We start from the raw sequence: 23,832 nt of genomic DNA on the forward strand, positions 1-23,832 counted from the left end.
TGACGTCATTATCAGATTATCTTAGCTACTGTTACCATGCTCGTAGTTACTGTTGCCATGCGTGTAGTTACTGTTGCTATGCAGCAGTCTCTGTATCTAGAGTGTGCGCATGTGTGTAATGTGCTTCTCCTTGGATCCATCTTGGCTTCCTGTGCTGCATGTCTTTCCTCTCTGGTTTTACCTTTACTTCCATGTTCCCTTTCAATGCAATGTGTTTCTAAACTCTCCGATCCGTGTGTATCAGTGGAACTGTGTATGAGTAGTGTGCGGGCTGAATGCGAACCACAACACGAACCTGCCTCTACGTCCACATCCGATTCGGCAGGACTCAACCAGCCTTGTGTGTGAAGTTGTGGTGGGCACAAGCGCAAAGTGGCAGTGCAGAGCGTAGGAGCCTGAGATAGGCGTAGGTGTATACTGCTTGAGACCATCATCGTCCGCTCTTCATTGTCATTTGGTGAAACGATAATATACGAAGCAGCCTGGTCGGCATGTGACTGGGGAACTGAGAGATTGTGACACGTTCTAGAACGATGCAACATATCACTGGTGTAAGCAGGCGGAGGTGTTCCCGTCCCTTCAGAGTGTTGGCGACTAGGCAGTATGACGCACACGCTGGCATACGAGGGTGGCGGTGCTGTGGACAGTACACCGTTCAGCTCCAGATGAGTTGGCCGGCAAGCTGGCTCCTCCGGACTGCTAGCGGTGCTTGCTGTGGGTGTTGGTGTTGGTGGTGGTGGTGGTAGCTGTGGTGGTGATAGCGGTGGTGGTGATAGCGGTGGTGGTGGTGGCGGTGATGGTGGCAATGGAATAGCAGGCATAGCCGGAATCTGAGGTTCAACTGGGTCCTGCCTGGCTGGACAGAGGTGCTTGATCCAGCGTCTCCTGAAGGCCGCCATGCCCGAGATAATAAGCAGTAAGAAGATACTGCTTAGTAAAGTGAGCGCTGCGTTCATTTGAGGGAGAAAGAAGTAGAGAGCCATTGACAAACCAAAAGCGGAAATTGCCAGAAGCAACCAGAAGACTGGTTGGTTGAACATGTCATCCGTAACTTGGCCGCATCTGTTGACATGGACCCGCCACCGCATCCGTAGCACAGAGCCAGCGGTCTTCATAATCGTTTGGTGCCGGGCGAATGTTGGCCCTTCTAGGCCAGGTTGGGTGAAGTCCAGGGATATTGGGTGCTGCGGCAGCATTGCGGTCTGCTAGTCGTGCAGGCCCCAGGACGGCTTCTGGGTCAGGCATACTCATGCAGTGGTTGGCCAAGCCGTACGCTCTCTGTCCTGGTTAACAGCCCGCAGAGATTATCTTTCCCGTGTGCTTTGTGACCGGAAAATCAGAACTAGATCACCCGCACCATACCGAGCGGCATATGCAGGCAAGACGAAAAAAACTCGCGAACGGAGAACCCCTTCGTTGTGACGGTCGTTACCCGCTGTCCTAGCCCTGAAGTTGGCAGTTGCGCTGGCTGACGCTACGTTAGGTTGGTGGTTGCTTGGTCGTCCATGCGTTTTCACTGGCTAGCGATGGTTGCTTGGACTTTCACAGCGGAAATCAAGGCGCTCGGCTCACAGAGTCAAATGTTCTCCGCGGATTTTCGGTACTATTGATGTTGCAAAGAGTGCATGAATGTACTCGGAATGACTTGACGATACATGTTTGGGTTAGGTGGACTAGTAGGCACGATGTGAAGTTCACAGAAAGCAAGGCATCTTCAACAAAATTTTAAATTAGTCCACTTCGCGCACACACACACACACACACACACACACACACACACACACGCATCATACAGAAACCAACGCACAAACTCAAACAAACACACGTACATGCACACTCTCGTCATTAACAAAGAAGATGGAATTGTTTTAGACAGCATGCACAAGCAAACCCTCATACCTTGCCAATGGCCGATGCTACAAGCTCTCCGGACCTTATTGACTGGCTCTGGGTGAGTCCGCTGATTGCATGGACCAAGAGCTGACACTTCTTTTCATCAACATAGTTTCTTTCCATGAGATAGGACTTGAGGAGACCAGCAATGGTGTTCGGGTCTCTTTCATTCCTGATTTCCTCTTTCAGGAACGTAGCTAGTAAGCGATCGCTACTCCAGGAGCTCTTCACCATGTCGTGCGTGTTGAGCACTGCTTTGAGCTCACGGACATGACCAGTATTACCAGGTACTCGAAATAGGCCCTCAGTGTACAGTGCTCGCTCCGAGTGCAGGTACTGGACACAGAGCTGAGTGACAAACGGCAATGCCACCACATACTCATCGCCTAGGTCTTGTAGAGACAAAGAGCGTTCCGCCGCCAGTGTAATATAAACGGGACTCACCGGCAGCGCATACTCAGACTGTTCCTCACCAGGAAGTGGCGGCGCACACACGTCCGAGTCGGCACTCGAAGCCTTTGACAGCCTATTTCCATAGGCAGTGTTTGCTTCTCTTGGCAGTGTTTGTGGACGAATCACGTCTACGTATGCCGGCGATGACGGTCGCTCTAAGCATGCAGCATCATCGTCTTGGATACTGGGCTGGTGCTCAGACTTGGCTTTCTCGTCATCACTGCTGTACTGCTTATGAGTGTGTTTAGACCCAACACCCGGCGGCGTGCTGGCCTGTGCAGGGGAGATCCGGGGTGGCTTGGGTGGTAGACTTCGACGACTGTCGGGGCTAGGCCGGTCTGCAGATGTGTCCTGACTCTTGGCTCTGCGCACTGGTTGAGGTGGGAGTGGCGCAGGGCTTTGGGGAGGTGGTGGGAAACGAGTTGCTGCTCCGGCGCTTTGATTCCTGTCCGGCGTTGACTGCGGGTCTGAGCCAGTCGTTTCAAGAGTACCAGTATCCAAGGACCTAGCTTGAATGCCGAGTGAGGTTGGTGCACCTGTAGCCCGAGCGGGTGGTGAGGAAACCTGTCTGCCTGGAGGTACCGTGTCTGTGTCAGTACTGGATTGGTCTGAGGATTCACTATGACTGCCACCACTGCCGACTGGAACAGATGGAGCAGAGCGTCGAGGTACCCGTGCAGGTCGCTGTGGGGACGCTTTGGATGCTGACTGCCTGGGAAAGGTAGCATGCAGCTTGGATTCTGCTTCAATTCTCTGTATCAGCTTGTCCGGCATGGCAGGCCTGGCAGGGCGCTCAGGTATCGGTGGGCGTATGATCATCTCGCCATCCACAGTACTCTTCTCAACCCAGGCGTACGGTGAAATGTTATCGATCAGCTGCGGGCTCTTTGTAGGCTCCTTTACCTCCGCTGAAGACGGGAGATTGTTCTTGAGCGGCTCTGGAGCAGTGTACTCAGCAGGCTCGTACTGCCGGCCATTTCCCTTTGTCGCACCGTCAATAGAGCCCTGGCGTTGTTCATCAAACAACGCTGAAGGCTTTGCCGGTCGCTGGGGCGCTATGCTTCCTTTAGGGTGACGTGTTGGTATCGCTGATGCAGAAAGAGTCAAAGGTAGAGCTTGGGGCTGCGGGGCACATGGCATATCCTTTGGTATCTTGCCACGTACCAGTGATATGACCGGCTGAGGTGACAAATCAACTGGCCCTTCTGATACACCAGCGCTAGCTTCTTGCGGTCCTCTGCTCCGCATAATTGCCTTGCGTAAAGCCAGCATGTGCGAGACATTCGTGCGGGCCTTGTGTGATGGAACCATGTCCGTACTTGCCATGATCACAGTTCTGATCTTGTCTTTATCGTGTTCAGGAGCCTAATATCACAGAGCCACGGACGCATGCATGCAGGCACACGCACACACACACACACACACACACACACACACACACACACACACACACACACACACACACACACACACACACACACAAACACACACACATGCACACACACACATACCCCATACACACACACACACACACACACACACATAAAACTCCTAAAGCAGCCGTGGGAGTTGAGTAGATCAGATCCAAATGGTCAAAAGACCGGAAATCCCATTCGCTGGAACCATGTTACACACAAAACAGATGGAACCATGTTCAAGTTCTGCCAGGAAGCAGAAGGACTTTCTAACCGTGCTTCAACCCACAGTGGGAGCTAGTTGCCTGGCACACGGGTACCAACATATGGCAAACTTCAGTAATTAAACAATTAACGTAATCAAGTGGTGTGCTTCAGTTGCCTGATGATCGTAGTAATGCGTGAAGCTCAGAGTTGCGACACAGCTTCCAATCTCTCTTGAGTAATTAAGAAATTAAGAACTCAGATGGTGAGCCAAGGAAAAAATTTATAACATGGACATTGTGGGCACAATGACTTTCACGCCATCGAATGTCTCAGTACTCCTTGTCAGTTTTGTGCTAGATTGTGCAGGTCTGACTGTAAAAAAGCTGGTTTAGTTGGTGGACTCGATCGCATTACTTGTGCCCGCAATTTCCATGTTACAAATTAAGAAATGAATAGGTTAAGTCAAACTCGGAGGGAGTTGTGGTTGCCCGTGAGAGTGCTCAATACACCAAGGTGCAGAAGTACGGAGCCTAGTACACACACTTGAGAGGTTAAAACTAGGGCTCAAACGATTAGTCCGATTAACCGGTTGCAGACCGGTTACGAAGAATTAACGGTTAACCGATAAAGATAACGGTTACGCAGTAACTTTTCAGTCAATTTTTCAAGTATCAGGTCGTTGCAAAGGGTGCACTTTCGCGGGCTGTCGCACGCGTACGCAATTTCTGGGCTGTCAACTCGGTCATATCTGGTCTTTTGGTGTGAGAGTATGTATGAATGAGCATGCAAGAGAATGTACAAGTGTGCGTTGTACTGAATAGGGTACATTTTTTGAATGAGTATAGTCAAATATACGGTTAAAAAAGAGTCCGCAGGATTGCCGTGGCTTATAGGTTATAACCGGTTAACCGACCGTTAGCTTAGCAGTTAACCGTCAGGGGTAAAACCGTGACCGTTTGAGCCCTAGTTAAAACCGTGAAACTGAGAGTTACAGCAGAAATGCTTTCGATTCCTTTCAAGTGTGTGTAGGTTTAGTCAATAGGTAACATACAGCACACAGTGTTGATGTTAGTACAGTAGACAAGAGACATTGGTGATTTTTCCTCACCTCTGCAAAGTGCTGTGAACCCACAAAGTAGACACCCCTGTCGATCTCCTGCCTGGTAAGATTTTCCAATCTGCTAGGAATGAATATTTCCCGGCATTCCTGTCGGCACTTTTGAGAGAACACCTCTGCTGCAGCCTCATCCATGACTACATCCTCAAACGCATAAAAACGAGGAAGCTGCACAGGACACGGAGGAAACAGGAAGAATAACAGATGTGTATTGTACGTATTTATTTAAGGATTTCCCAAATGTTGTTCGCCTGCCGAGGGGGGGGGGGGTCCTGTGTGGAGAAGAGTGTTTTCAGTTAACGCAGATCACCTACCACCCACGGTGCATTTACGGATCAAGTAAAATATTCCGCTTGAAATTGTCACATCACCGGCAGCCCGGATTCATAGACAATGCTGGCTTTTGGATCATCATCCACCTGGATCCAGTTTTTGTATGAATCCATGCATGTTCGGGTGGTTTTCCATCACAGCAAGGTGACAAAGTCCTCAGGGGATGACTGGACAGGCCCTCCGGGTCGAGGATCCACATCTAGTACAAAACAGATTCACTGGTGCGTGTGACAGGATGCCGAGGCCTAACCATCACATCCTGTACTGCACTATACATGTAGGTGGAGTGGATCCACTTGGACCCAGAAGTCATTATTTGTCGGTATTTGTTGACTTTTGATGTTGTCACTTTCAAGCCCTGTGGTAGGGATCTCAGCACGTGCACTGCGCAGGGTGTTTGCGCATACATTGCATCATCGAGTGTTTAGTGCAGCTCGCGGACACAGCTGGAAAATGGCGACGGCCGATTTTCGACACTAGCGGAAGCGGTCGACACTGGCGGAATCGTCATCTTCATCGTCGTTCGAACATACTTTGTGATTCCCGCCGAAGGACAGCGTGGCCAAGGCGATATCGCCCCGGTCGATTTTCCTATAATTTGCCATGCGGCAAGAACCCACTTCAGAGAAGATTCAGTGAAAAATTCAGTGTTTTCTCCGGTTAGATTGTCCTAACTTCGATTTCCAGTGCATCAGCCATCATGAACATCGCCGCCATTATCACTCGGAGAGAAGACATCACTCTCAGAAGAAGAGGTGTTCAAGTTGCGTCCAAGAGTGAAATATGTGCTCTTTGACCCTCCATAGTTCCTCTAAGAGAGTGTCTGGGAGATAGGTAGATTGGAGATGGCCGTAGAACGTGCTTTCCTGGACGCAACATTCAGCCATTTATACTGTCTTCTTCAACTTGGCTTATTTCGAAAAAAAAACAAAACACGAAATTTAAAGTTGCAATGAACCTTCCACTATCCATGTTTAGAGCTCAATGTAGGCTACAAGTAGGGACCTCAGCGCGTGAACTGCTCCGCCAGTTTGCGCAGGTGAGATTTTCGATCCCAAACGCGTCCAGTGCAGAAACCGTGAAAGAGAGCATTATTTTCGAAATAAGCCAAGTAGTGTGTGTGTGTGTGTGTGTCTTGGGGGGGGGGGGGATCCTTGTAAAATTCACTGGGATTGACAGTATGAGTATGTTGCATGAAGGCTATACACGCACGAGCGCGCGCACGCCCGCCCGCGCCCATGCACACGCCCACACACACACACACACACACACACACACACACACACACACACACACATACACACATACACACACACACACACACACACACACGCGCACACACACAAGCAAAGTCTGGGGCCTTCACTTAAGGCAAGCCTGGCTTTGCACTCACTTCCATCTTGCCTGTATTCATGTGACTCAGTATGAAGTCATCCGTGTAGGACTTGAGGTCCAGGGTATGCAATGCCTTCACTGTGGGTGCTATAGCCAGCAGCTTTTCCTGAATACAAGAACCACACAAGGTGGACACAAACACGCTATCGCTGTCAAAAAGGATTCACAAGCACTAGTAGAATAGCTTTGAGGAAGTTGATTCTGAAGAAATTGAAGCTTATCAGTCTTTTCTTGAGTGAAATGATAGATGATTTGAGCTTCCCGATCGCTGAAGGCTTGCACCGTAACGTCACCAGAACCTTTTGGGAAAGAAAAAAAAAAGATGCCAAAGTACTAGAATAATAGTACTGAGTCTGACCCTAAGTGGTATCAAACCAAATACCAAGCCAAGGAAGATTTCAGAGAATACCAATAAGCAAAATCATTGAAGAACTAACTCCACTGCAATGTAGTAAGACTGGGGCATTTGGTGAGTATGATTCTGAACGCCTGATCAGTATGGAACTAACTACTCCAACAGGAAGAAATGCTTCACTAGAATTCCATCCGTGGGAACATATTTTAACAGTTACCATGTCAAGAGGGCAGCACACACACACACACACACACACACACACACACACACACACACACACACACACACACACACACACACACACACACACACACACACACACACACACACACACACACACACACACACACACACACACACACACACACACACACACACACACACACACACACACACACACACACACACACACACACACACACACACACACACACACACACACACACACACACACACACACACACACACACACACACACACACACACACACACACACACACACACACACACACACACACACACACACACACACACACACACACACACACACACACACACACACACACACACACACACACACACACACACACACACACACACACACACACACACACACACACACACACACACACACACACACACACACACACACACACACACACACACACACACACACACACACACACACACACACACACACACACACACACACACACACACACACACACACACACACACACACACACACACACACACACACACACACACACACACACACACACACACACACACACACACACACACACACACACACACACACACACACACACACACACACACACACACACACACACACACACACACACACACACACACACACACACACACACACACACACACACACACACACACACACACACACACACACACACACACACACACACACACACACACACACACACACACACACACACACACACACACACACACACACACACACACACACACACACACACACACACACACACACACACACACACACACACACACACACACACACACACACACACACACACACACACACACACACACACACACACACACACACACACACACACACACACACACACACACACACACACACACACACACACACACACACACACACACACACACACACACACACACACACACACACACACACACACACACACACACACACACACACACACACACACACACACACACACACACACACACACACACACACACACACACACACACACACACACACACACACACACACACACACACACACACACACACACACACACACACACATACACACATACACACACACACACACACACACACACCGGCTGCATTACACTTACCGGTTCGCCAATAGACTGCTGTAACATCTTGACTTCCTCCAGCAGGCGAACAAGGCACTGTCGTGCTACCGACACAGTGTCAGTGCAGGCCTGACTGAAGTGGGTCAGCACTACAGGCCACTCGTCAAAGTGATGCAGGTGCTGGACGTTGTTGGCACGGCGAAGTGCAGACATATACGCCAGCTTAGCCTAAAGCACAATGGACAGTGAGTAAATAATACTTAGGCCAAACTAAAGAAGGTGTGTGGTTCGACTAACATGGACATTTTTTTTACGGGCGGGCGGGCGGATTTTTTTTTTAATATATTTTTTAGTACATGTAAATACACTGTATACGCGTATCGAGTAGACTCTACTACCAGCACAAGGCAGCAGTCGTACCACTCACTGCACTGCACTGCAGTACAACTACAATTACACACTAGTCAAGTCCAAAAGGAGCCGCCTGCGTCCGCAGACTCACGCCGCACAGCACGTAGACGTGGACGTGTTCAGTCCACGTACGTCAGTCACACGACAGCCCGCCGAAAAAAAGTTACGGTCGGGCTGAAATTGTACGGTCGGTCGGGTGAGTCGAACCACACACCTTCTTTAGTTTGGCCTTATATCAATAATTATTATGTATATGCAGTTCCATAACAACAATATACGACATTTTTACAGTACCTGTATAAGTACAAATTTTCGTTCACGAAATCTTTTGTTAGATCATCACCAGCAGGCTTGTTACGTACTAAATTCGTTCTTGGTCGAGGTCTGTCACCCCGAACGTTCAGAACAAAAACTATAAAAAAAACTTGCCGATAATCGTCAGATATGCTTTGACTCAAGTGGCAAACCAGTGCTTGTGATGCCAGTCCATACTGATCACATCAAATGCTGACGTCGTTGCAACAACTTGTACATCAAATGATGACATCATCACATCGCCTCTACACCAAATTATGACATCACTGCATCATCCTTACACCCTACCTCTTCACACTTCTTGCCGAGTGCCGATTCCTTGTCGCGAAGCTTCTGGCTGTGAGTTGACTTCAACTTGTCAGTGCTACTGCCCTCGCGATGTATTTGTAGCAGACAAGCTTGCCATTCCTGAGAACAACTTTAGGTTCAGAAATGGCATGCAAGTACAGGCAATAGAATTGAGATTGTTGCAGCAGATCGCTCATGATGGTCCATCCTGGCCGGCCATATCAGAAAATGCCAAGAACGAGAAGAAGTGAATTAAAATATTTTTTAGTCAAAGTCAAGTCACAAAGGTCATATCTTGCAGCATTGGCTTCCCTGCCCACAACGCATATCAACTCAAGCAAATCAACTACTTCCGCATAAAGTGGGCAGGGCAAGAAAACTAATTTTTGCTCGGATGACAACTACGGTTGGTTACACCATAGCATCGCTGGCCATAAGCAAAGGTCCCTGCTTGGAGTCCTGATGGTCACAGTCAATTTTTCTTCACACTTTTCCCATTTTCAACTCCTTCAACCTTATGAACAAACAAAAAATTGCCATTGAAATTTTTTTATCTTGTATGATCGCATTGATCGGTCCATTACCTGGCAAACACCAACTGCGCTTTCAGTAGTCGCTGCGAAGCGTCTTCAACATTCCGCGTACTCTGCCTTCCTTGCTCTGATATCTGTTGACCGTATTTGAGGGCAGGAAGAAATAAAAAAGGAAGAACGAAAGAAAGAAAAAAAGAAAGACAGAAAGAAAGAAGAGACAGATAGAAAGCGAAGATGAGATGACTGTTACAGGCATGGGCAGCTGGACACACAAGTAGATGAACAGAGAGCCAGGGAAAGGGAAGAATACCTCGTTTGGTTTCTTCCAAGTCGATACTGAGAAGAAGAAACTGCCTCTCGACAAAAGGACACGATGAAGTAGATATTATAGTGTTGCTGTCCCGGTACCATGCTGCTGTCACTGTTGAAATGCTGTGTCAGTTGTTCTTATCAAAAGTAAGCGATGCACCTCCTGGAGCCTTATCTCCATATCCAGACCTAGGCACTAGCTCATTGCTCTCTTTCGGCTGTGCATAAATCTCTGTCTGAACATGGATGTCCAAGCTGCCCCGGCGGCTCGGCTTCAGCCGGACCAGAGGTCCCATGGACCCCTCTACTACAGTCAACTTCGCCAATAACGACATTCGGCGGGGCATCAGAAAAGTGTCCTTATTCGTGAAGTGTCCTTATAACCGAAGTCCCATTTGAATGTATGTGAACCCATATTTTGTATAGTATGGCATGCATATCAAAATGAAGCTCTTTTCTTGCTCTATGTCAATGTGTACTATATTTTCATATTGCAGTTGAAAGGAACTAAAAATTCAATATGCAAGGGAAATCAATTGAAAAATATGCCTTTTTGAGCCATCTACAGGGCCAGGGACATGTACATGTACATGTATGATGATTACTGTACAATCATGTACAACTACATGTACATGTACATAATTGTATACATGTACATATAGGTGTGCTGGTAAATCCAACAATTTTGAAGCCAACATAAAAAATGAAGAAAAAGCCCCCCCCCCCCCTTGGCTGCATTTTCTTGCATGTGTGCCTTTATCCATCACCATTACTCTGTATGTAAACATGTAAAATTCTCCTAGGGTTCCCAGTAAAAAAGGCAACGCCTGTTGGGACTCCCCTAGTAAAACGAGAGAGCTTGGAAGCTCAGGGCCCTACGCTATGCTTTTTTTGCCTTGATGACCTAGACAAAAAAAAGCATAGGGATGTTATAAATTCTTTTAAAAAATCCTTTTTTTAAAGACATAACCTGGGATTCGAACTCGCACTATCGCGCGCCCTGCATGCATCCCCCGATACACTTCGCATATGGTGTACTAGCTGTGCTAGTACTTGTTAGCAACAATCCGAACTAGCGCACACACTGCACTGCATTGCTTTGTACTGCATTCAAGACTGACGTCATGCGCTTTGTTTTGCTGCGTAATCACAAATGGCACCAGCCCATTTTGCGGAAAAGAAAAACAAATCTTGCTTGCCCTGTTGTGCTCTTCCAGACAACGGATCGTGCTTCAGCAGTGTTTCTTTTCCTTTCGTAGCTTTGCTGCCAGCCCGAGTGTCACCTCGACACTGTATTTCTTCAGTATGTCTGACCTAACTGTCGACACTGTCAAGGCAATGCCTTGCCAAGCCCCCGCGGCGAGCCTTCTCAGCGCGGCTCGAATCCGAAAGGAAACTTAGTAAAAGTATTTTACAGGACCGTTTGCTGGCACAACTAGCCCTTGGTAGTGAGGTCTGCTCCGGCCAGGAGAACCAGCAACATGACAGTGCGGACACGGCTCGCGAGCCCAGAAGCCCGACTTGCACCAATGCCTCCTCCGCCAGCTCAGGTGACGCGGGCTCAACATGGGATCTGCGCTCCCGTAGATCTACGTGACGAGGTGTAGTCGGCTTTGTCGGCCGCCATTTTATTATTATCGGAGAGCATTGTGCCGCTCCTCACCCAAGGCCAAGGCAATGCGGCTGCTGCCGCCACTACGCCAGGCCAAGCCCTTGTAACCCACCCGATCAGCCACCTGCACCAGCTGTGCCCAAGGCTGTGCAAGAACGTATCTTGCGAGGGGAGTTCGTAGATTTTCAAGTTGGTTGCCTGAAATTCTTGCACACTTCCGGCCCAACATTCCGGCTGGTGCACAGCCCGAATAACGATAGCCAGCTAAATATCGTTGAGTCGGATGACCGTACGCGAAGCAGGTGCGTCGCAAGGTTCACGATAATTATACATGTAACTACCCGGCTCGAGGCATGGACCACATACATGTCTGTTATCACGGCTGCTGCCCTACACCGCACTGCTGAACTGCTGAACTGATTGCGTACCAGCAGTTGATCCTGACTGCTAACCGCCAGTTCTTCCCAAGCGCGTGGCTAGAGTACGACCGCCAGCTGCGGCTGCTCGTGGCCCAGTAACCAGGCACGAAGAGGTTGGACACCATCGACGTGAACCTATGGCAGACAGCTGTCACAGGCCATGCACACCCAAAATGCGCTCAATGTAAGACGGCCCATCCAGGGGCGGTTTGTGTCCTTTTCGTCCCCAAGCCAGCAGCATTTACCTCCAGTGGTCGCAACCATACCAGCGACAGCCAAGAAATCTGCCGCAACTTCAATGGAGGTCGCTGTTCTTCGTCGTCGTGCCGCTTCTCCCACACCTGCAGCCAGTGTGGCAAGGACCACCCATGCATCATGTGCAACCAGCAGCAGCGCGGAGCCAATCGGCCACCCCGCCGCTCCTAGCAGAATGGCTACTGAATAGCTTGACTCGGTACGTAGCTTCTTTCCTATACACTCTGCAGACACCACACTGCTAGCTGACCACTTTGCCCGCCTGTTACGTAACCACTCATATCAATAATGCGTTGCGTATGTTCTCCATGGGCTGCGCCGTGGCTTTACTCTTGGATCTGCCGGCCAACACGACATTTCGGATTTCTCTAATAATCTACCCTTGGCTTTCACTCACTCGGCATTTATATCCGAGCAATTAGCTGCTTCCTGCGCCCGCAGCGAGACCACAGGCCCATTTCCGTCACCTCCATTTCCGTTCATGCGCCGCTCTGGTATTGGTGCCATCCCAAAAAGAACGGCAAGCTGCGAATGATCCACCATCTGTCTAGTCCGGAAGGCACCGGCGCGAACGACAGCATTCCTGCCGAGCCGCTCTCTCTGCACTACGCGAGCATTGACAACGCGATCAACATCATCATGTCATGCCCACAGCCTGTGTATTTGTCCAAGCTCGATGTACGCAGTGCATTTCGGCAGATCCCAGTCCGCCGTCAGGACTTCGCTGGGAAGGCTCCTACTACTACGAGCGCTTTCTGCCTTTCGGCCCCCGCTCCAGCCCAGCCGTCCTTGACTCAGTAGCCACAGCAGTCAACTGGATCATGCAGCACGAGTTTGCTATAGATCACCGGCTTCATTACCTCGATGACTTTCTCGATATCTCCACTGGTTTGGCTGCAGCCAACCAGCAACTCACCACCCCCCTCCGGGCATTCACGTATCTCGGCACTCCTCTTTGCTCCATCCCAGCTCGAGGGCCATCACCATCATTGACCTTGGTATTTTCCTAGACTGCGGCCACCAGAGGACAAGCTGTCCGACATCCGTGCGCCACTCATGGCTACTATCAGCGAGCGCAGCATCGGCCAGCGTCAACTCGAGTCCCTCCTGGGGAAGCTCACTTTTGCTGCCCGAGTCATCGTTCCTGGACACACATTCATGCGTGAACTATGATCAGCGTGCCCTGAACTGTATCTGTGTATGCGAGTGCGGTGCATAAAGCCCACCTTGAGAATGGGTTTGCCGGCCCCTTAGTAGATGCGTGGCTTCTGGAGAGGGTGTTGAAGGGCATCCAGCGATGCCATGGTACGGCTGTACTCACCCCTCGCCTTCCTATAACTATGCCAATCCTACGACACCTGACGGATGCACGCCGGAAAAGTAGTATCCTGAATGGCCATGACAAGCTGCTCTACCAAGCCGCCATGCTGCTTCTTTGGATTTCTTCGGTGTGCTGAATTCACCAATGGCATCACACGGGGCTGTACTAGCTCCCCTGGTGACGGACGCTTGCAACTCTTCCTGCTTTCATCCAAGACGGACCCATTCGGTAAAGGCGTTACTAGTGACATTGGCCCGTCTGTACCGCCGTACTGCCCGGTCCGTGCCATTGTTAGCTACCCATTTGTCACTCGTCGCGAGGAACCAGAGCAACTCTTGTTCGTACTCTCGAACAGACAGCAGCTGACCAGGCAGTCATTCACAGTAACAGTATGGTCTCTTGTCGCTGCGGCCGGTGTACCATCCCAGTCGAACTACTCCGGGCATTCGGTCTACATTGGTGCAGCCACCACCGCTGCTATGGCTAGTGCCCCGACTCCTTCTTCCGAGTGGCAGGTCAGTGGAAAGAGCGATGCGTGTCTATGCTACATCCGGACTACAACAAGCGCTAAGCGCCAGCTATCGTCCCGGCTTGCTGCCGTGCCATGGATGCCATGATCCCCAACTCGGGTGAGTAATGAGCTACTGAACTCTAGCTGCGCAATGCTTGCCTGTGCTGACATAAATTGACCCTTGCTGTGCGTCAATAGTGCTTAGCTAACGGAGTGCTGGTTTCATGGGTCCACTCTCACAACTGGTGTTATCTAGCTATTTGCTGCGGCTCTGCCTTGCGCTATATTACATCCATTTAGCATTGCAGCTCTACGTTGAGCTAACAGCAGCTCTACTTTGAGCTAACAGCAGCTCTACTTTGAGCTAACAGCAGCTCTACTTTGAGCTAACAGCAGCTCTACTTTGAGCTAACCGCAGCTCTACTTTGAGCTAACAGCAGCTCTACTTTGAGCTAACCGCAGCTCTACTTTGAGCTAACCGCAGCTCTACTTTGAGCTAACAGCAGCTCTACTTTGAGCTAACAGCAGCTCTACCTTGAGCTAACAGCAGCTCTACTTTGAGCTAACAGCAGCTCTACTTTGAGCTAACAGCAGCTCTACTTTGAGCTAACCGCAGCTCTACTTTGAGCTAACAGCAGCTCTACTTTGAGCTAACCGCAGCTCTACTTTGAGCTAACAGCAGCTCTACTTTGAGCTAACAGCAGCTCTGCTCTGAGCTAACAGCAGCTCTGCTCTGAGCTAACACCAGCTCTACTTTGAGCTTCAAACCAGTTGTTTCGAAACCAGCACTCCTCAATCCAAAGATGCCTCTTTGTTGACTTGTTTGTGTGAGGGATGGGGCTAATGGTGTACTAGCTGTGCTAGTACTTGTTAGCAACAATCCGAACTAGCGCACACACTGCACTGCATTGCTTTGTACTGCATTCAAGACTGACGTCATGCGCTTTGTTTTGCTGCGTAATCACAAATGGCACCAGCCCATTTTGCGGAAAAGAAAAACAAATCTTGCTTGCCCTGTTGTGCTCTTCCAGACAACGGATCGTGCTTCAGCAGTGTTTCTTTTCCCACCATCCCTCCCTATCCAACTTATTCACACCATCATAATTATCGTACCCACTAATCGGGTCCACTCTCACAACTGGTGTTATCTAGCTATTTGCTGCGGCTCTGCCTTGCGCTATATTACATCCATTTAGCATTGCAGCTCTACGTTGAGCTAACAGCAGCTCTACTTTGAGCTAACAGCAGCTCTACTTTGAGCTAACAGCAGCTCTACTTTGAGCTAACAGCAGCTCTACTTTGAGCTAACCGCAGCTCTACTTTGAGCTAACAGCAGCTCTACTTTGAGCTAACCGCAGCTCTACTTTGAGCTAACCGCAGCTCTACTTTGAGCTAACAGCAGCTCTACTTTGAGCTAACAGCAGCTCTACCTTGAGCTAACAGCAGCTCTACTTTGAGCTAACAGCAGCTCTACTTTGAGCTAACAGCAGCTCTACTTTGAGCTAACCGCAGCTCTACTTTGAGCTAACAGCAGCTCTACTTTGAGCTAACCGCAGCTCTACTTTGAGCTAACAGCAGCTCTACTTTGAGCTAACAGCAGCTCTGCTCTGAGCTAACAGCAGCTCTGCTCTGAGCTAACACCAGCTCTACTTTGAGCTTCAAACCAGTTGTTTCGAAACCAGCACTCCTCAATCCAAAGATGCCTCTTTGTTGACTTGTTTGTGTGAGGGATGGGGCTAACATTTGTTTGTTTGTGTCACGCCTGGCGCTATCCGTATCTACCGGCAAAAAAAGCATAGGATATTATAAATTTTTCAATTCTCCTATTTTTTTTTCAGGCATATCCTGGGATTCGAACCCGCACTATCGCCCTACATGCATTCCCCCATACACTTCGCATTCATACCCATTCTTCCAAGTTGTTTCACATTGTGATCTTGCATTTGAAAGCCCTATTTGAATATGCATTGTGGCCAGCCGTCTTTGATGGCACGGTACGGTAGGGGATAGGTACGGGACAGGTACGATCGAGGGTAATACGACACCGTCTCCCGTACCGTACCGTACCATCAAACACAGCTGGCCACATACAGCTGCCCGCAATATTCAAATAGGGCTTTCAAACGCAAGATAATAACGTGAAGCAACTTGGAAGAATGGGTATGAATGCGAAGTGTATGGGGGAATGCATGTAGGGCGATAGTGCGGGTTCGAATCCCAGGATATGCCTGAAAAAAAATAGGAGAATTGAAAAAATTATAACATCCTATGCTTTTTTGCCGTCAGATACGGATAGCGCCAGGCGTGACACAAACACACAAACAAACAAATACCAAATTAAAGCTGTGTGGACCCTGGCTAGCGCCAGACGTTACTGAAGTAACGTCTTCTGCATAGCTACGGGAATAATAAAATCTACTACTACTACTACTACAACTACTACTACTACTACTACTACTACTACTTGACACAATCTTTATTAGGAAACTTGAAATGGAGATGTGAAACACAAATACAGCCATGTAGATGGAGCAGCAATGCAATACAATGTCCAAAAACTCAAAAATTCATTATCATGGGACAATGTTGGGCAAATGTCTGTGAGGTACTATCACGCTCAGGCTGCCCGCAACCTGCACATCGTCGTGAAATTCATCCTGTTGCGGCGGTATGACGATCTTGAACCACGCAAACAGGTGACTGCCCATCGCATAAGGCAGACTGACAGCTTACAACGGAGCTGACCCATGATGACCGATACGTGTAGGTCGACGTTCTTCTCTGCAATCAGGCATGCCAGTGTCTTCAGTGCCATTGAACATTCTCTGCCAATCATGCCCGAGGTAGAAAAAACTAGAGGTGTAAACGTACCCCTGTCCACTGCTGTCACCCGCTCTCCGTACTGGCGCTTCTTCATCCGTTCATGCGTTCGGAGCTGGCTGATGACTTCCTGACGCGACAGCAAGCTTGCCTTTGGGTGTGTAACCCGGATGTCGAAAAAGGCATCTTGCTGTCTCGTCCAGAAGCCACAAGCCCGGATGTCCAGGCGGGCACCTGCCGAGCGGTTGGCTGTCCTCCCTTGGAGCCGCTCACCATCATATGGTAGTAGAGGCGGTTCTACCTCCACATCCCGGACCGCCTCACGCATCACGTCAGCCAACAAGTCCCGGATCTCGTTGTGTCGTGCCATGGGGTAGCCCCCTGCCGGACACATCATCGCATGGTCTATTGTGTTTGCAGCACCACATACACAAGTCAGGGGGAGTCCGTCAGGCTGCAGGCCGTAGCGGATGCAGAACGCATCTCGGAAATCCGATTTGTTCAGCACCATCTGCATTTGGGACGATGGTTCCGCCGTTACCCAAGATGATACGCCCTTTTCCGCGGCATTCTCCACTAACAGCACCTGTGTTGCTGTCAAATCCGGGCGCAATTCGCTAACGAGACCCGTGGCTTGGGCAGCTTTCTCTCTGCGAATACGCCCGGCCCCCTGCCGGCTGAGGGCTATTGCCTCGTTCAGCTGGTCTGTTTGAGTAGTTTCGTTGGTGCTTGTTGGATGTTCTGGTGGTCTGATGCAGGCCGCCACAGGAGCCACAATCTGTCTGGATGCAGAAAACTCTTTCTCGGCCTCCACCGAGGGCACAGGGATTGCCATGCCACCAAACCGCGCTGGTAGCGATAGCAACTTTCTCAGTGCCGACTCGTCCGAACACGAATGGCCGCTGAGCGCTGGCAGCAGCTTGGTCGTAATGGCGGCGTCGAGACGGGCCAGAAGATTCGCAGGGCAAGATAGGACGCGCAAGTGGTACCGCCACTTGGACACGAGGCCCTTTACAAACACCTCGTACGCAGCATGCGGCTGAGTGGTGGCCACCTCCGCCAGGCGATCAACCTGCAGCGTCCACTTGTTGATCAAATCTGTGATATACTCCTCACAGAAGACCGTTGAGCCGAGTGCGCCGCCAAGATACCGAGCACCCTCGGTCACAACACGAATGCCCGTGTCCCTGAAAAGCTGGAGTGCCAGGGCCGAATGCTGCTCCTTGACAATTAGTGTTGTCTTGTTCGCGTTAGGGTAGTATCCATAGCCAGGGCCATGCTCCAGAATCCCATCCCAGTACTGCCTTAGATTGAGGAGCTGTCCGCCACCAGCATCGTCATCAGCATACCATAGCTGCACCACGTCGGGGCAGCACTCTGACAGCTTGTCTATCAATGGCATCATGGCGACCGCGTATATCGCCATGGCGAGAGGATCACCTTGGCAGGTACCCTCCTGACTCCTTATCTCTCCACCACCCGACACAAACAGGCGGCATGGACTGCTGTAGGTGTTCTTGAACACCTGCCCCAGGGCAGGGCAGACGAGTGGCACGTTGTGTAGGGCTGCTGTGCGGTTCATAGCGTTGAAAGCGTTGGTGGCATCGACCAAGAGCACACCCTCCACCTCCGGCGAGGCAAGCACTACTACTACTACTACTACTACTACTACTATTACTACTACTACTCCCATGCATAGGTTCTGGTACTTCTGCATGACAGGTACATGTACTTGACTGACAGGTACTTGAAATAGCTGTCAAAAGCCCAGAAAGTCGTTATTCAAGCAGTGAATATGACTTCGGGGCACTAAAAGCATGTCGCTATACGCGAATTGTCGTTATTCAGATAGTCGTTATATCCGAAGTTAAATGTATACAGTTAGATGGGACTTTGCTCTGGGCATGGAAATTCGGTCGTTATTCGCGAATTGTCGTTATATCCGCAGTCGTTGTTAGCAAAGTTGACTGTATGCCCTTTTGGGCGAAGCCAGATGAATCGAAATAGCAGAACAGAGGGCAAATTCCTGGGTCTGGATATGCATTTCTTGTGTGGCTTTACAGCAATTTGAATGCTCTGCCCGTTGCAGAACAATCTCACTCCTACCTCTTTCCTCGTCTTGCACAGTTCACCATCGAAGACGGATGTCAGCGGGGCCATTATGCTCTGCTCCAGACTGGCAGCGGCTGACAGCTTCATTTCAGCACACTCCTTAGTGGAAATCAGCACAGTCTGCCACGCCAGATCAAGAGCACTACAACATGCAAGCAGAACACCAGAGAACTGCCCACGCTGATACAATGACCATACATGACCACCAAGGATCTCAGTAATCTTTACAATGGTTGCCCATCAAAGTTATGGTGCAGCACCTGCCTTTGATTAGTGGTGATAATATTCTCTGTGCCGTTCATAAATAATCTTCGCTAGAGATGTCTGACAGCCTAAAAGGGTACCCTGAGCACTCTGAACTTCAGCTTTGAGACCGTGGAATGAATTCATAATATAGTCTATACCCAGCTCACAATACCCCCCCCCCCCCCCCCCCAATGGAGCAATAATGGATGGTGGTGGGAGAGAGAGAGAGAGAGAGAGAGAGAGAGAGAGAGAGAGTGTATGAGAGAGAGAGAGAGAGAGAAAGAGAGAGAGAAAGAGAGAGAGGAAGGGAGGGAGAGAGAGAGTGTGTATATCTGTTCGTTTGTCTGTCTGTAGGAGCCTAGATGTATGTGTTATTGCTGAGGGGTAGATGTGGGGGAGGGGAGGGAGAGCGGGGAGTTGGCTCACCTTTTGAACGATGCACCTTTATGAGTGTCGGGATCTATGTCCATTGTGGATTGAGTCAGTCTCAATAGACTTCGGGCATAATCTTTCTCTATGGCTGCTCGTTTCTTGACGTAGTTGTGCACACCCTGAGCACATGGAACAGTAACCATGGAACGACAGTAAAATGTGAGGTGTGGCTGAAAACTTGAAAATCCTTATCCAGCCGTACAGTCCATGGAAGTACCGCATTTCAAACTGTTCAGCGGGGTACAGAGCGCATGTGTTACTACCAGTTTGGTAATGATACTGTACGGTAAGCATGTACAGTAAGCATGTACAGTAAGCATGTACAGTAAGCATGTACAGTAAGCATTAAAGGGGAAGTCCGGTGAAAAATTTAAATTTCAGGGTTGGTAGAGTTTCGGCCGCTGAGTCGAATGGTGTTGGTCCCACATGTCCCCGACAAAGCGTTCTCGAGATATTTCCGTTTGAAAAACTGAGTTTCGGGGGCTGCGCCATGACGTCATGCGGCCGCGCCACACCCTCCGCAACGTCATAGCGTGCAGCTAGGTCAAAAGGAGTGCGTGAAAGCAATAGTGTCAGTGCTATTTCAAATGATTTGGCGACCCATAGTAGGTGGTGCAAGCGACTCCGAAGACGTAACTCCTTGTGAGAGTGAGGATGCAGCCATGGCTGACCTTCATGAGTTCGGTCTGGGGCTGAGAACCTCGGTATTCAGCTGAAGAAATGGCCGCGCGGGTCGGTCAAGAGTGAGCGCTACTGAGTTTCCGACTGATGAAGAAGCAGCAGCTATTGCAGACGAAGCCGATATAATTATCAGCTCGCTGGAGAGCAGAGTCGCCAAAATGGAGAAGAGTGATGCGAGTGCTCTAAGACTAAATGTTGTTCCATACCGATTCGCTTAGACTCCAGTAACCTGCCACATGGTGATGTTTTGGTGCGAACTTGGCGTATTTCGGACACTCAATTGGAGAACAGTGCAGGCTCTTTGAACTACGTGCACGACTCTTCGCTCGCAACGCTACGGGATCTGAAAGTTCTAGGTCCGGGAGCTGTTCGCTGTTTTGTCACTTGTCACGGTTGTGCACTCATCGCTGTAGCATAAAATAATGAGGCGGGAGCGGAAAACTAAAATTTTCTTTCTCAAAGCACAACCACCACCGGCAAGGAGAAACGCTCGTTCTCTGACTACACGACTGATACGAGTGTAGTACATGACAAGTCCGTGTGTTGACTAGTTTTCTGAGTCTTGTGACTCGAGTCTTGTTGTACCTACCCCAGCATGGCAGTGCGGGAGTAGTTCCGTGTGTGATGAGTTTGTTGACTACACTACAGCCTAGTACAGGTAGCATGCACGCAGCGCATTGCTAGAGCCGTAGATAGAGGCCAGTGCATGTCGACGGAAAAAGTCCAACTCGGAAACGGCTAAAATACGGTATAACCTCGAGGTTTACCGAGCTGAAAATCACAGGGTACGTAGTGTTTGTAACACTGAATCGAATGGTCTTGGTCCGAAGAAGCTGCGACAAACGGTTCCCCAATCGAACGCGCTCCGAATATGGCCGTTTTTGTACACATCTAGATGGTGTGGTCACCTGGCTGCACGCTGTGACGTCATCACCTGGATCTGGGTGAGGCGCGCTCAAATCCGCACATGTTCGATTGGGCGTATCTGACGAACCATAGGCCGCAGCCTCCTCGGACAAAGACCATTCGACTCAGCGCCCCGAACTCTACGGACTGTGAAATTTAAATTTTTCACCGGACTTCCCCTTTAACAGTAAGCATTAACAGTAAGCATTAACAGTAAGCATTAACAGTAAGCATGTACAGTAAGCATGTACAGTAAGCATGTACAGTAGGCATGTACAGTAAGCATGTACAGTAAGCATGTACAGTAAGCATGTACAGTAAGCATGTACGGTAAGCATGTACAGTAAGCATGTACGGTAAGCATGTACAGTAAGCATGTACGGTAAGCATGTACAGTAAGCATGTACGGTAAGCATGTACAGTAAGCATGTACAGTAGGCATGTACAGTAAGCATGTACAGTAAGCATGTACGGTAAGCATGTACAGTAAGCATGTACAGTAGGCATGTACAGTAAGCATGTACAGTAAGCATGTACAGTAAGCAGTAAGCATGTACAGTAGGCATACCTTGGCTAGGACTATAATCATTGTTTATAGAGTTGTCGAGGCTCAATGGATTCTACTCGTTTAGGGTTAAAGGGGAAGTTAAGGCAAAAATCAAAATTTCACCAGTTGTAGTCTTCGGGGTGCTGAGTCGAATGGTCGTGGTCCGAGGAAGCTGAGACGCTCCCTTCCTACTTGAATCCCAAACGAACTCGCGCACTTCCACCGAAACTGGGTGACTGCGCCCTACTAATGGGGATTTGTATGCAAAATGTCACTAAAAGCGCCATTTCGTTCTTATAAAAGCATGGATGACCGCGATTGGCCCATATGTTGTAGTCTTTTGGACGCTGAGTCGATTGGTTTTGATCCGAAAAGGCTGCGATGCAGCGTTCCTCCTTTATTCCCAATCGAACATGGTTGAACAAGCGGTCACGTTCTCCTGCGTACACCAGTCACCTGGTCACCGTGCCTGCAGGGTACAACTTACTAGCCTGTTTGACCTTTTTTGGTTGCAGTCCTGTCACTCGAGTTGAACTCAAGTTGAACCGTGGTGTGAAAGTTGTCGCCTGCTGTAGTGGTGACAAGGTGATTTGGGCCCCCAGGAGCACGTGACCGCTTGTTCAACCATGTTCGATTGGGAATAAAGGAGGAACGCTGCATCGCAGCCTTTTCGGACCAAAACCAGTTGACTCAGCGTCCAAAAGACTACAACATATGAGCCAATCGCGGTCATCCGTGCTTTTATAAGAACGAAATGGCACTTTTAGTGACATTTTGCATACAAATCCCCATCTAGTAGGGCGCAGTCACCCAGTTTCAGTGGAAGTGCGCGAGTTCGATTGGGATTCAAGTAGGAAGGGAGCGTCTCAGCTTCCTCGGACCAAGACCATTCGACTCAGCACTCCGAAGACTACAACTTGTGAAATTTTGATTTTTGCCTAAACTTCCCCTTTAAGTTAGTGTCCTGCACCCGAGTGCGAAGTGTTTGTAGGTTTGGGGCTGCACAGCGCACAGCGCTAGGTGACTCACACAATCATAAAATATCTAATTGAGCAACAATAAATCGTGGGAACGCACAGGTGAACATACCTTGCAAGCTTGGGAGAAGTCCTTCAGGAAGTGATAGGCAACGTCAAGGCGCTCCTGGCAAGCATGAAAACACAACCAAGAGAATTATAGTTACGTTCGGATAATGTTATCTGAAAAGAACCTTGTATGTGCACATTCAACTGTCCTTCCAAGTAACAGCTGGTTTGGAGTAAAATAAAATAAAAGCATGTATGCTACTGGATATATACTGATAATTACAACTGATTCAATTCACAAAATTCATGTTCATGAAGTTTTTTCTGGTGAGGACTTTGGCACGACACATGTGGACGAGCGCACATACACAGGCACGCACACTTGCACAGACACACACCATTGGACGCCCATCGCCGGATGCGATGATAGCGATGCTACAGCAGAAGCCATAGCAGCTTGTGGTGGGATTGCACCATTCAACAGCTTGCAAGGCTGAAGAATTGACCGCCACTATTCAGCCTGGTCTACACCACACAGCTATGAAGTGGCTTTTTCTGGCCACACA

General features: G+C 49.3%; 3 protein-coding genes across 4 annotated transcripts in view; 2 read left to right on the forward strand and 1 right to left on the reverse strand.

Annotated features, from left to right (window-relative positions):
* Nucleotides 1–23,832, forward strand: part of LOC135822414 (uncharacterized) — a 140,092-nt gene that overhangs the window by 57,226 nt on the left and 59,034 nt on the right.
* LOC135822417 (uncharacterized) overlaps nt 1–23,832 on the forward strand; it is a 173,901-nt gene that overhangs the window by 25,583 nt on the left and 124,486 nt on the right. The gene's annotated exons all lie outside the window — the stretch shown is intronic.
* Nucleotides 1–23,832, reverse strand: part of LOC135822409 (uncharacterized) — a 31,723-nt gene that overhangs the window by 2,884 nt on the left and 5,007 nt on the right. For all 3 annotated transcript variants that reach the window (XM_065335169.1, XM_065335170.1, XM_065335171.1), the window contains exons 2-10: nt 23,331–23,384; nt 20,102–20,226; nt 19,424–19,571; nt 10,122–10,204; nt 9,538–9,667; nt 8,563–8,751; nt 6,812–6,919; nt 5,077–5,253; nt 1,900–3,711 (exon numbers count right to left, since the gene is read on the reverse strand). In XM_065335169.1, the coding sequence (XP_065191241.1) occupies nt 1,900–3,711; nt 5,077–5,253; nt 6,812–6,919; nt 8,563–8,751; nt 9,538–9,667; nt 10,122–10,204; nt 19,424–19,571; nt 20,102–20,226; nt 23,331–23,384 (2,826 nt within the window). The remainder of the gene's footprint in view (nt 1–1,899; nt 3,712–5,076; nt 5,254–6,811; nt 6,920–8,562; nt 8,752–9,537; nt 9,668–10,121; nt 10,205–19,423; nt 19,572–20,101; nt 20,227–23,330; nt 23,385–23,832) is intronic.

The sequence above is a fragment of the Sycon ciliatum genome, chromosome 8 (genome assembly GCF_964019385.1).
Source record: "Sycon ciliatum chromosome 8, ocSycCili1.1, whole genome shotgun sequence".
Taxonomy (NCBI): domain Eukaryota; kingdom Metazoa; phylum Porifera; class Calcarea; order Leucosolenida; family Sycettidae; genus Sycon; species Sycon ciliatum.